Below are 13,902 nucleotides of genomic sequence, written 5' to 3'. Positions count from 1 at the left end.
TCTTTTTCTCTTTAGATTAACTGATTAATGATTATTTGTATTACATTGTGTACGTAATTAGTAAACCAAAAGTTACCTAATATAATTTTTATAGTATATTTTGTGTGAACATCAAGCATTCTCCAAACCGAACATTGCTATTACAGAAAAAGGTTTGTAGGTTTTTTTTCTAATATCTATCAAATTATAAAATCGTCTAGATAATTTAAGGGTTGGACCTGTCGGCACGCACATCTAGCGTTCAAACGGTACGCCTAACGGTACACGAAACACATGTTCCGTATGGATACGGTTCTGATATGTGATAACAAGTGTAGTCTCACCCTTACAATGAGGAAAAACTTTATAATCAATATATTCAACTAAATACATGAAATGTATACAATGTAAGGTACCTATGCAAAATTTACCGCATCTTGAATCGATCTTTTCGCCTAATTTTGATTTACTAACTATACACATCATTTACAAAACAATAATTAAATAGTAATACATATTTAATTGTCCATAATTATTATGCTTACCCTACATCCATTACACATCAGATGAAAAAGAAATTACTAGCAAAGCAATATCAATTATAATCTTATTATAAATTCACCTATATTATTTGCATTAAGCTAATATATACAGAAGGTCCTCCATTAAATTTCTACATGATAAATGATTCCTAGATATAGTAAATAATAAAAGTTGCTATGTGATCTATTTATTATAACTACTTGTATTGCTTAGATTCCATTGTATTACTTTGTACATTAATATTTATAAAATTAATTCTAATATATGCCATGGTCAAAGAGCAGTAGGAAACTAAATCTGCATCAGACAACAACACGAAAGAAACCTTGCATTGCTATTATAAAACATACACAACGTACAAAATGTCATTTTGGCCAGGCCATAATAAAATTCTCAGTGGAATAAATACTAAGTTTTTAAAATAAATTCCCACATAAATTCATGAATATTGAACATGCTTTTAAAATTTTTCTAAATATTGCATATACGACTATTGTTACTGATCACCACACATAAATGTTTGTTAGAAAAGTATTGCCTCTAAATATTACAAGGATCTACTTACATGGGTTTTATATATTATAGACAATGTTGAAACTTAATAGTTGGTTCCGAACACAAAATTGAGTAGTGTATGCTTAAGTACCATTTAATTCATTCAATAAATAAATATGTAGTTCCTAGTGTTAGTTCATTACAGGAACTGTCAATCGATAAATTAATTGCACAGAGAGCCATCTGATACAATGCTAACATAAAGAGTTACGAGTGCAATAGTCGGAAATTTAAACGAAGTGCTAGAATTTCTAATTACGATACAAATCGACAAGTCGAAGCTTCTATAATTAAACGCACAACGAACATTGTGCGCAAAATTTTCAAGACTAATATTTCATTATTTGACTCGACCATTACTTGCATTTTTAAATTTATTATTTTTTGACCTATTGCACAAAACACATAAGTAATCGCTATACTTATCTACTCGATTTATAAGTTATTAAATTTTTACAATACCTACTATAAAGTTAAATACAACATCCAGAATGTTACATTAATAATTACAAAATTCAATCGGTGCAAATGATTACAAAAGTTTATTATTATCCACAATCGAAAATCACTGTAGGTAAACGAAATATTATCATACATTTTATTACGTTTGATCGGGTCCTATCACATTAATTCGTACAACAATAAAATGCGAACAGCATTCATTTAGTAATAATTGGCAGTCCTAAACTCACTATGGTCCTTGGCGCTGCGAGCGCCCGAGCGCAGGGACGCGGTATTGTAGTAGCACGTAATATCTATCACAATCGAGACTCGCGAGCGGTCCAGCCCGGCTACGGGGACACGAGACACTAGCACTACTCGAGCACGCCGCTCGACATTCGACACTCGACCCTCGGTACTCGGCACTGAGTCACGTTCCGCACGGCACTGCGCACTTCACTTGATAAGCTGCGCGGCGCTCTTGGAGCGGCGGAACATCTTGGCGCCCTTGTTGGGCGCAAGTTCGTGCTAGTTGCTCCCGTTGGGCGCGCGCGCCAGCGCCGGCGAGGCCTGCGGCGGCGGCGGCCGCGCCAACCCCAGTTCTTTGGCGCCGTCTGTGCCATAGATCTTGCCCGCCTTCTTCGCCATCGACGCCAGCAGCTCCTGCGAGCACTTGTGCGCCGACCGCAGCGAGGTCGCCCACTCCTTTAGCCCGATTTCGTCCTGGAAATACACGTGAATTATACTTTAGTAGCAGTAGAGTTCGTCCTGGGAAGTACTACCCTCGTACCGATTTCTGCCGCCTATGACATAGTCAGGTGTTACAAATGTGTTACGACTAGAGTGTAGTGACATGACCCATATAATAATAGGATAGGGCACTGCAAATACAATATAAGAAAATGTAATGAAACAAAATAAAAATTTAGAATAGAAATTGACAGGTGCAAACCAAAAATAGTAATACGAGCACTCCTGTTTTGAAGGCTATAGGCACATGGGACTTGTCAAATTAGGCGCAAAGACAGTGCCCCACAGGTCTATGCGATTTGAAACTCTGAGGACTTGCTTGTCCCGTCACTCGATATAATAAAAAAAAAGAAAAATAATAGGCACCATAATTGTTTGTGTTTTTCTACTACACTTTCCATATATTAAAAAAGTACATAATGAAAATAAAAGTAAGTTACTTTGCTACTCAGTAGCATATAATTATATAATACTTTCATTTTTAATAACATGGATTTTCGCAAAATCATTGGCAAATTACCGTGTTGGTAAGCACAATCTTAGTATCGTTTCTGGTTCGCAGTACGATGCACTGTTCACCCTTGACGGAGACGAGATCGGAGGACACATCTTCCACCGTGTCAAGAAGGATCATCTCAGGCTTGGCACTGTTCTCAAGATGCAGCTCAAGTCGGTTCGGGTAAAGCTTAGCATAGCGTGTCTGCCACGCGCTTGCAAATGGGCCGCCAAGTTTTTTGATATAACCGTGCAGGATGCAGTCTGACTCTGTAATTATATTAATACGTGTTATCTGTAAATATCTTAGATGAGATAAAACAACCGCATACAAAAAATAAAGTACCATGTACGTACACGTCGCATGTCTATGTAAAACTGGTCGGAATTCAATGTTTAAATGTCTGAATTAGTCCTGAATATGCCGATTTTAAGTGAGAAACATACATTTACTCCACTATTAAATAAATAGATTTTATATACACAATTTTCTAAATAATAGGCGTCCTAACCTCGACACGTGCTTGAGTCAGAAATAGAAATAAACATCAATGCTTTAACATTCATAATTTTAGTATAACATCGAGTATATAAACCTCATATAGAGACGAAATATGGGCCATCCATCCCTGGCACTTCATCAGACAAATGGGCCTTATATCACTTTTAAATATCTACTATCTTTGCGCTGAAATCACAAATTAGAAAGCTGAAATAGTACAACCAGAGAACGTACAGCGCCAACAGATGACCTGCGTGTACGTCTCCGTAAGTTCCAAAAATAATCTGTATTTATTGTAATAAATATAATATCTCTAACTATGGAAGGCTGTTCCATTCGGTGGTGTGGGAAAAACAGCAAAACATCTAATTACAAGACAAACGGAATCACATTTCGTCGATAATTAAATATTAAAAAATATGTAATTTTTCCATATTTGTCCATTATAACAAAGCTCAAGTTAATCTGGTCGTTTTGAAGTGAAACAATTGACGACACCCGTCAATTGTTTCGAATTCAGCCTGGCCAATCAGAACGCAGTTGTCACCTTAATGATTTGGCAGAATAGTTTTCAAACAAATTAAATGACATTTCGTCTCTATTTCTGGTTATATATTCGATGTGGTATAATGAGTTTGATTGAACCAATGTGCGTGTTAAACAATTTCACACCTTTCTCGTCTGCGTCGAACTTCTGCTTCTGCTTGGCCTTCCTTTTCTGCTCCATTTTGTCCGCCTCCTGATTGATTGTTTCGAACACGGTCTCTGCGACTTCAGCCTGCCAGCGCTCCGATATCACCAAAGGGAAGTCCTTGTATTGCATTTGATCTGCTTCAGTTAGCTGGAAGTAAGTAATTTAAATTAAAGGCAATGTCAACAAAATTCAATGCTTAATTCTCTAAAGTAGTCTAAAGGAACGAAATACTGCAATTAATATTGTGGTGTTTGTTTTTGTTTTGTTCAAGATAGGTACAGCAACTGCACAGAAAAAAGAAAGACTGCTGATGTTACCACGCAACAATGCGATTATGCGATTGTACTATTTAATTCCACCTTCCCCTTTCCATCGTCGGGGGACTTCACCCCTATGTTGTGGATATTTCAAGCTTTCGCACGAAACGTTTCGCTTTCACATTTATAATACAGTCATGACGTCAAGTGAGATGGATGGATAATTTTTAATAAAAAACTATGAGGTATCATCTGAAACTGAATACGAGTGGAATAAGAATTGTGAAGTTCTAATAGTAATCGATAATGATAAACAAAAACTTACGTCAGAATTACTAACCTTAATGCCTTTAGTGTCCTCCTCATCAAAGCTGCCAATGTCGAAGGCGTCCGCGGCGTTGACCTCGCCGCGTGGCGGGATAAGCGGGGGTGTATATTTCTGATGATACACTTGCTGCCAGTCGATGCCCGCGAAGAACACATGCTCCTTTACTTCGTCCGCACTACACAGGCAATGGGTGGTCAATTTAAGAACTTTTAACATTAACAAGACTGGAAGAGTAAAATTATCATCATCAATCTGTCGATAGGACGTTGTTTTCTCTTCGAAATTTCGTCAAAAACCAACATAATTTTTTGAAATAATACATCAAGTAATATTTGTAATAAACAGTTTTAAATTTAAAATTAAAAAAAAAGTGACTAAAGCACGTAAGTCATATTTCTTTCAACTCAAATTCTAGTAGCGTCTTTTTCAATCTTATCATTCTTTTCACATCCTCCGATACTTAATAAACAACACAACAACAAACTTCTTGGATTGTATATTAACTCGTTCATGGACAGTACGGTGTTTACCGTAATGTACCCCGTTTCGCTATGTGAATCCCAGGTTTCCAAGTGCTTTCTGTGTAGTTGCCGCCTACTGCTTCTCCAAAGATCATCAACGTATTGACAAAATTCAATGATTTACAGTGAACATTTTATATTGAACCAATATAAGCACTCTACGGCAAAAGTAATGAAATATTTTGAGTTGTATTAGTGGTATTTCAGTACTGTCCATGAACGGGTTAAAAATTAAGCTTTTTCTACTTATTGTGTCAAGTCTCCTAACCCTAGAATTATATTTCACCTTTTTACAAGGTCTCCTTGTTACCATCCCTACCTGGACAATCAAGCAACTTTCATTGGGCCATTTACGTTTACCTATACACTACTGAATGACATTACGTGAATGACATTACGTGAATGACATTATGTGTATGTAAATAAATGTGTCCCTAAGTCTTAGGCTAGGAACAAATCTAGTGCAAAATGCGCCTTTGAATCACGCTAGATTTTGAAAAGTTAGCCTCGTAAGGCCGCGTGAACATCAAAATTTACATTATTATGTGTAGTGATTCAGATACAAACAATATTGCGATTGCCTTCAAATTAAGCGCTATATATTATATATGATTTTTATACAAAACTGACAATTCATACAATACTTGCTTGAACCTGAAGCATTCAATTATTATAATAAATGTAATTGTTGTAATAAATGTTTATTCTATTCTAATTACATTTAGTACATTAGGCGTGTAGCGCATCAGCACCAGCGCGCACAGCGCTCATACCAATACGCCGCCACGACGCCGAGTAAAGTGTATCACGACAGCGCCACCGCGACGATGGTGCTGCTGACGCTTGTTTAGCGCTTTTCTCAACGTAGTCAGAGATATTATACATTATTAGGTGTTATACATTATATACATTAGAAACGCCAAACATGAGCGTTGCATTATTAGGTGTTGTTATTGGCCACTAGCTCAATTTAGTTGCGTAATTCAGCAGGAGTCCCTACCCAAAAGTTTAGTTCACAACCATTTTCGTAACATAACATTGCAAATACATAAATTGAGTAAAACTTACCCTCTGCCCTTGCACCCGAGTCGCTTATTAATATCTCTCTGCAGTAACCCCTCAAGCAGACTCTTGAGGCTGGGGCTGAACGAATCGGGCAACTCCACATTCTGGAATACGTCATAAGTCTATTGCACACATGATTCTGTCTCTGTTTCGCGTACTAGTGGCATTAGTCTATTCCAAACCGGTACACGTACAAAATTTCTTCATTTTGAGTACTACACACTGGCATTCTCAGTTTTACACTGTGGAACTTAACTTTAATGTGTAAACTGAGCCGGCTGTTGACTGTATAATTGGCAGTAAGAGACACAGTGTGCTTTGTAAATGTAAAAGACGTTTCTGAAAATCAATATCTGGCTGTCCCAGGCGTAGTAGAGAGCTAGTGCTAAAATCTCATCGTTAAGGTATTATGTGTTTAGAATAGACTTTGGGGATTTGAAAATACCTAACGGTGATTATAGGACGCACTGCAAAAGACATGTAAAATAACTTAAAAGAAAAATATAAACCACATCCTCTCCAATTCTTGTATAATATAAATAAAATATTGTTGATAGAGCTATGTCAATTGGAGAGGATGTGGGTTATATTTTTCTGTATCTAATAGAGCAATAAACATTTTTCAAGTAACTCCACTTATCCTATGATGGGTGCGAAATTTATACACAAAAACAGAGCAAATTTATTGCGTGATATTTAAACATTTGCCTTTTAGGAACAAAATCTACTCTCTAACTGTAAAATAAGCTCATAGTCTCCTGACGTATTTATTACGGAATACGGGAGAGAAAATTTCATTGAAATATGCCTAATAACAATCGAATGATACAGATTATTCCGACGATGAACGTAGTAAATAATTAAAAATTTTGCAGAACTTTGTGTTTTTTTTTTTTTTTTCAACAAAGTTTAGTCAATCGTGTTTCGGGTCTCATAGTTACTACCAGTAACTTCTGTTTTTATTGTTAATTTTTAAAAGTTGAATTTGTATTTTTTAACGTCGAAAACCCGATTTTCCGTGTGGTTGAACTACGTTAATACATCTATTTTGGGTCACACTTCATCTTAAGTCAGTGTTTCACCGGAGGTGAGATATGTACTGAGAAGTATTACGGATTCAACCCATGACAAGTTCCCCAAAGATTTTTGTAGTTATAATGTTTAATTATTACTTGCTCCGTCATGTGAAATTATTCCTCATTGAGCAAATTATGCCCTTACATTCCCCTCAGAAGAGATGCTTGCTCAGACGTAGGACACATATATTTCTATGTATTGTACCGCAATAACGGAAGGCAACTTCTTTTGTTTAAGCCAGATCTTTTACTTCCATCTCTGGCTTCATATAAAATTCTTCACATCTTTACAAAGCGAACATAGCGTCTGGAAACACAAATACAAATAACTTATACTGTTATCACAAAAAGACATTTACCATAGTAAGAGTCATCCGGTCGATCTCATGCTTATCCTTGGTCTTATGCTGGCGGAATGGCGAGTGCCCCTTAAGAAGCTTGTACAGCATGCAACCGAAACTGAACCAATCTGCTGAGGAGTCATAGCCTGTGCCTTTTGAGAGGACTTCTGGTGCCATGTAACCGTGTGTACCGCTGTAAAAGAAACACAAAAAGACTAAAAGACAATACCAGAATTTGCCGCACCACTTGTAGCTAATTTAAATTTGTAAAATTCTGATTTGAAATAAAAGTATTTATAAATTCTAGGAACTTCAAAAAACTAAAAATTACGAGTATTGACAATATCAGCTTGTATATTTCTGCAACGATATAGGTACTAATAAAATCCTCCTCAACGACAACAGTAGAGCTATCGTAAACTAGAAACCTAAAAATTTGTACCACACACAAAACGGAGACAGGTTACTTCACTGTGTACACTCCAATCCGAAAGGAGCCCCTTCTCAAGTGTGCGAAGGGTGAAGATGATGCGGTATGAACTTTTGTTATTAGGAGGCTTTTAGTTAAATTGACACTAATGATAAGAAAAATTGAAACACATTTTGTATTCCCAAGAAAACATGTTTGTTTATGATAAATTGGAAAGTTACGGTATGTATTCGACGTGCAATTATTAGAGTTTATCCTCGACGGGAAATATTGCGATTTCCTCGAGTGCTTAATTTTTTTTCTTCTTTTCTTAAAATTAAGGCGACGTAGAACGGGCCCCCATGAATGAGAAACTGCCCACTTTTTAAATTTTTATTTATTACTGTGACGTAGTAAAGTAGTAATTATATGTGTAACACAGACTAAGTAAGCAAGCAATCATATTAAATAAATAATGCTTAGCATTAATGTAATAACATAAAAGTTATTGAAAGGGACACATTTTTGGAGGTAATCTGAAAACGACTCTTGTATCTTTTGAGAGCGCTGGATTTTACTTATTTTACATTATGTGTTAAAAACAAGAAGTAAAAGGTTTCATTGCATAACATCACGATGTGACACGGACACAGATTAAACAGTGTATCCGTTTCTAAGTAAAAAAAGGATGTAATTAATTTAACAAGCTGACGACGAGTAAATCTAGTTGAATTACTTACACGCTAGCGTGGGGCTTCTTCTTGGAAAAGTCGCATGCGAGCCCCAAGTCGGATATCCGCACGTGGCCGTGCTCGTCGAGTAGAATGTTTGCCGGCTTCAGATCACGGTACACTATGTGCCGCTTATGCATGTGCTCTAGGCCTGGAGATGGAGACAATGTACAGTTAAAGATTTACTACTTAGATTATAAATACCTATATAAATATTTATATTAATAATGTACCAACACCACAGTCTTAGGTTTACTTGTTTAAATATTCATAATACTTTCTGTTCATTTTAGAGGTTAAGTATTGTATGTAAATCGATTGTATGGGACCCAAGATACAGCGGTAATCATAAAATTGTTGCTGTCAATCTATCAAATAAACTTTTTTTGTAACTCGATATGAAACGTCTCGCCATGTTGCGTAATTTCAGAGAACTAATTTCTGGTACTGGCAACAAGAATATTGATATCAGACACCATTACCCGTGCCAGTTCGTGCAGCCAATGTAAGGGTCAAAAGTAATGTATTAGCCATTAATATAATAATAAACAATTTATTTCGGTCATTGTTGTTTTATTATTCATGTATGTATGTATGTAAACACTTTATAGTACAACACAAATTACAAATTTTAACAAAGTATTTATAACGTTGGCGTTCAAAGGCGAACCTATGCCATAAAGGGATTTCTTCCAGCTAACCTTCTTTTATGTAGTATAAATAATACTTTTTTTTAAATATATAATAGACACACGCTTGGTAACAATCTCACCTGATGTTAAGCGACAATGTGACGCGTTTGCCTAAAAAATGCCTATTCGCCTCCGGACCTTCTAGTCGACCGAAGGAGGAACGGTGAGGGCGGAACCAAATTGAAAAGGTCCTGCGCACACTCCCCGAAATGTATCCGATAGAAAACCGATTTATAGCGCAAGGCACACCGCGAGGGAAGCTAAGTTAGATTTAGCTCACGTAGCCGCGGCATGTGTTTCAAGGATCTGTTCACACGGGTCTTGCTGTTTGTGTTACCGTCGTAGTTTCCGATTTCCAAAACACAAGTATGTGATGTTGTCAAAAAAATAGAAGTAAAATTAAAACTCGATTTTAACTTAAATCACTAAATGATTACAATAGTGTGCTGACAGTTAAATCTCATTTTAACTGGCTTCAAAAAAGGAGGAGATTCTAAATCCGACTGTATATTTTTTTGTATGTATGTTACGCGATAACTTTTAAAATTTGAGAACCGATTTAGATGATTCGTATTTTGTTGGAAAGAGTGTACCTCAGTATTGATCCCATTTAAATTTGAAGAGAATATGCCACTTCTAAGGGTGCAAAATATGGGATTAATCCGGTTTCGCGCATTTCCGGTAACCGATTTCCATGAACTTTTGAGGTCAGTTTTTTAGTACTCTGTACTGAGATTATGACGTTATCAACAGACAAGTCTTGTATCTCAATTCAGTTTATTCACACAAACAGATTTCCAATTATCTATATAACGTGCATGTAATGTACAACAAAATGTTACAGAAGTTAAGCTAACCTAACATGAAATGTTTACCTAGCAATGTGTCACACGAGAGCCTACAAATTCAGTACCACTTGTTCCTTCATATTCGAGCATTTACTACTTGGTGCTATCGATTTGGGTGAACCAGAAATATTTTATAGCTTCCCTAGAAATACGAGCAAAGAGAATGGATATATGGCTACTAAAATATCAATACATCACACAAGTGACACCCCGCTGCGGTTATATGCAGTATCCAAATAACTTCGCGGCAATGTCTACAACGACTTCGCTTGTGTGATTCAAACCCACAATTAGCTAGTCACGTTAGGTATTGGCGTTAGTATTGTTGTGTGTGACCATCTCGAAGCCATTAATTTTGATGGTGGCCGTAAGCAGTATAATAGAATATCACAATGCGTTCTAGTCATCCTTCGATAGATTTTTCAATAATACCACCAATAATATTCTTATTGTTTATGCCTAGCTATATATTTACAACAATTGCTATGTCATAATTAGCGAATTAGAGAAATAGATTTCAAGACTTACGTAAAATAAGTAAAATGATAGTTCATAGCGCAAGTGTTACCCGCTTGCGAGCAGCTAATATTCAGTCGATAAATATTCTATCGATTACAGGTCACGCTTATGCAATAAAATAAATAGCCGAATTTGTTTCATTTGAACCATCCTCGACCCATTATTCATCGAAATTACTGAGCACAACTTTCTTTGAATTGTCAATTTTTTAAAACCATGTTTATGAAAAATACAAACAAAAAACATTTTTTTAAAGTTTTCATTTTAATTCAATATAAATAATTAAATCCGGCTATTTTTATTAAAATGTATATGAATAAAAATTGATCTCGATACTAGTAGGCAAACTGTCAAAATAAGAATAAAGAAGGCAATAACGCAATTAGCAATCATTAGAACGTCGTAACATTCACAATTCAGTCATTTTTGGCAAAATTTTATCTTCTTTCACAATCTGTCGATAGAACTATCGACAGCAACGGCAAAACTATGAAAACTGGCAACCCTACAAATTTCATTTTACTCAGTCTTCATAAAAGAGAGAATATAAATATTTATCACTAATTACAGGTTTCGTCGTATGGAGAAACACATATAAGCAGTCTCGTATCTATTTTTTCAGTGACCTTTCTTATCAACCTTTTGGTTATACGGGAAGGACACTATGACCTGTGCAAGCTAATGCACGTGTATAACTGTGGTTTTAAAGTATAAAAAAAAGTTTATATCCTACGTTATATTAAACAGTAACCGTTCCGAAAGATCAGGAAAATAAAAATAACTCTTACCGTGGTAAGAAAGGTGTAATTAATGATAATGGATTAGAGGTACTTATTTCAAGAAACAAATGACTTATGTACTGTCTGCATACCAAATCGAAATTAAAGATAAATAATTAAAGCTTTTTATACATATAGTGTTTGAATCAGCACAACCGAAACGCTGTACGAGATGTTAAAATTAGCGTGCAGCTGTCTATACGTGCCATAGTTTTGTCATTCGTCTTTGGTTGGATATACGAATATATCTGTGAGGACACCAAAAACAAACAAGCTTGAATAAATAGGTTCTACTGTAGTCTCACTAAATGAATCTTGACGTATTCTATCGAATAAGAGTCAGCCGTGACCATGCGACCTTTATAGAGCCAAAAACGTTGGCTTGTTTTGAAAAACACATATACGCAATTTAGATTTTAAAAGAAATTAATTTTCCCACAATAGGTAGGTGTAAAAACCTAAGAACTCGATTTATAATCAGAGTCGTTGAAAAGAGTGGCACAGACGTCGACAATACGGTTGTAATCTCAATAAATGATCTTTATTGGCTCCTTGGCATCGGAAGAGGTTTAGGGGATCATATGAAAACACGTTTAAGTGCCTCATAAAGCTCACCATAGCATGAGATTAAGAAAATGTAGCTCTTATAAATTCAGTGGTCTACCGGAGTTTAATGGCCTTCTTAAAACGACAATGTGTGAAAAATTATTGTCTCCATTACGGAAAAATTCGATAGCTCCGAATTTATGATATTAAGTGACGAGACGAACAAGTCGTGCACCTGGTGGTAAGCGACACGCGTGTCCATAGCAGTTGCAGTGCCACTCTGAGCTTCAAATCGCAAAGATCTGATCTAAATTGACAAGTCCCATGTGCCTGTAATTTCACCAGAACTTTTACTTTTCCAAAATTCTGTGTCACAGTTCCTTACTCTACTGCCACTAAACTTGTTGTTGTCACAAATAAATTTGTAGATTGATGTCATTTGAATTTCCATGTAACAAAACTTACGTAAAAATAACATTGTATTATTCCAAACTCCGTGTAGCTATTTGCATTTTACGGAAATGGTTGATTGTTTTGTTAGCGTATTACGCTACTGTAATTAAAAATTTACCGTAACAGCTTAGATAAGTTAATATTTGATATAGGTTACGCAGTGACATTCTACATTTGAACTATCAGATGTTTTTCTTCGAAGCATATACATACTTGTGAGCACAGAACATCCCAATCGTACTTAACTAATCTATTACAAGGTTACCTTGACAGTTTAGGTGTAAGGTTATTTGGAGAGGAGTTTTACAGGAGTTTCTCAATAATAATTTTATAAGGGCTCCCAAGTTAATTTAAAATACAATACTTATGTATTTCTTAAAGCAATTTGAGAAGATCGTTGGTGTAAAGCCACAGTGGTTAAAGCAAATATGCTTCTTTTTTGTTTTTGCAACTACGCGACTTTTCGATCGTAAATAAGATTTTTCAACGAACTGGTATAGGATATTTTTTGGGACTACAAGATTACTTTTCTATTATTTGTCATATGTTAAAGTTTGAAGCATAAAGATTATTTGAACTGATGTTTCTATTCATAATAAAAACAAGGTACGCAAAAAAAAAACTTGCGTTTAAAATGAAAAAAAAAAATTGGCGTTAGAATCTTTTAGGTCATAAAATTTCTATTCGTAGTCAATTCGACACATTGTTTTTGTATATCGATACCTGCCACGTAAGTTGTAGTAAGTCAAAATACCATTTTTTGCCTTTGAACTTGAATGTATACTTAATATGTATATTATGGGTTCCATGTTTGAAAGTAACCATAACATTACGTGATTTCCTTACTTTTAAATATGAAACATATAATATGCATAAAAAAGGATTTAAAGTTTAAGTTAAAAACATTGACTTACAAATAAATGAAAAAAAAAACGACTGGTCTAATACAAAAACCACGAAAAAATGTCCCAAGTCAACCTATTTAAACGTAGTGACATGTAAAGGAATATGAGAAAGCTAAAACGTTGAATTTAAATTGTAATGTCATTGCAGTACTGCCTAATTTTGCTTGCAACAATTGAAAGGCGCAAAAATACACCATATTCAGCTTCTACTGGAAACTTACCAAAATGCACCATATGTAGCTTCTAGTGAAAACTACTTGAACACAGGTATAATGGAGCCAGCCTTTATTATTTATAAATAAATTTTATACGTCAATATTGAATTTTATACAATGCCATTTATTACGAGCTAGGGTGTCTGACTTTTTTTTCTTGAGTTTCGAGAATTCTTGTACCCGACTTCTCAAGTTAATCGAGATTTTTTTAAAAAAACCGTAAAAAATCAGCTCAATCAACTATAAAACTAAATGTGA

The 13,902-nt window shown here is 35.3% G+C and overlaps 1 protein-coding gene across 2 annotated transcripts in view; it reads right to left on the bottom strand.

Annotated features, from left to right (window-relative positions):
- Positions 1-427: 427 nt before the first annotated feature.
- LOC113235773 (G protein-coupled receptor kinase 1) overlaps positions 428-13,902 on the bottom strand; it is an 87,969-nt gene continuing 74,494 nt past the window's right edge. Inside the window, exons 10-16 of one of the 2 annotated variants that reach the window (XM_026471669.1) lie at positions 8,697-8,838; positions 7,566-7,740; positions 6,134-6,252; positions 4,557-4,719; positions 3,938-4,106; positions 2,789-3,033; positions 428-2,241 (exon numbers count right to left, since the gene is read on the bottom strand). In XM_026471669.1, coding sequence (XP_026327454.1) covers positions 2,047-2,241; positions 2,789-3,033; positions 3,938-4,106; positions 4,557-4,719; positions 6,134-6,252; positions 7,566-7,740; positions 8,697-8,838 — 1,208 coding nt within the window. In that variant the 3' untranslated portion in view covers positions 428-2,046. The remainder of the gene's footprint in view (positions 2,242-2,788; positions 3,034-3,937; positions 4,107-4,556; positions 4,720-6,133; positions 6,253-7,565; positions 7,741-8,696; positions 8,839-13,902) is intronic. The other variant, XM_026471670.1, reaches the window with a different exon arrangement.

The sequence above is a fragment of the Hyposmocoma kahamanoa genome, unplaced genomic scaffold (assembly GCF_003589595.1).
Source record: "Hyposmocoma kahamanoa isolate Upper Pololo Valley unplaced genomic scaffold, ASM358959v1 88, whole genome shotgun sequence".
Classification (NCBI taxonomy): Eukaryota; Metazoa; Arthropoda; class Insecta; order Lepidoptera; family Cosmopterigidae; genus Hyposmocoma; species Hyposmocoma kahamanoa.
This window is presented reverse-complemented; position numbering and strand designations above follow the sequence as displayed.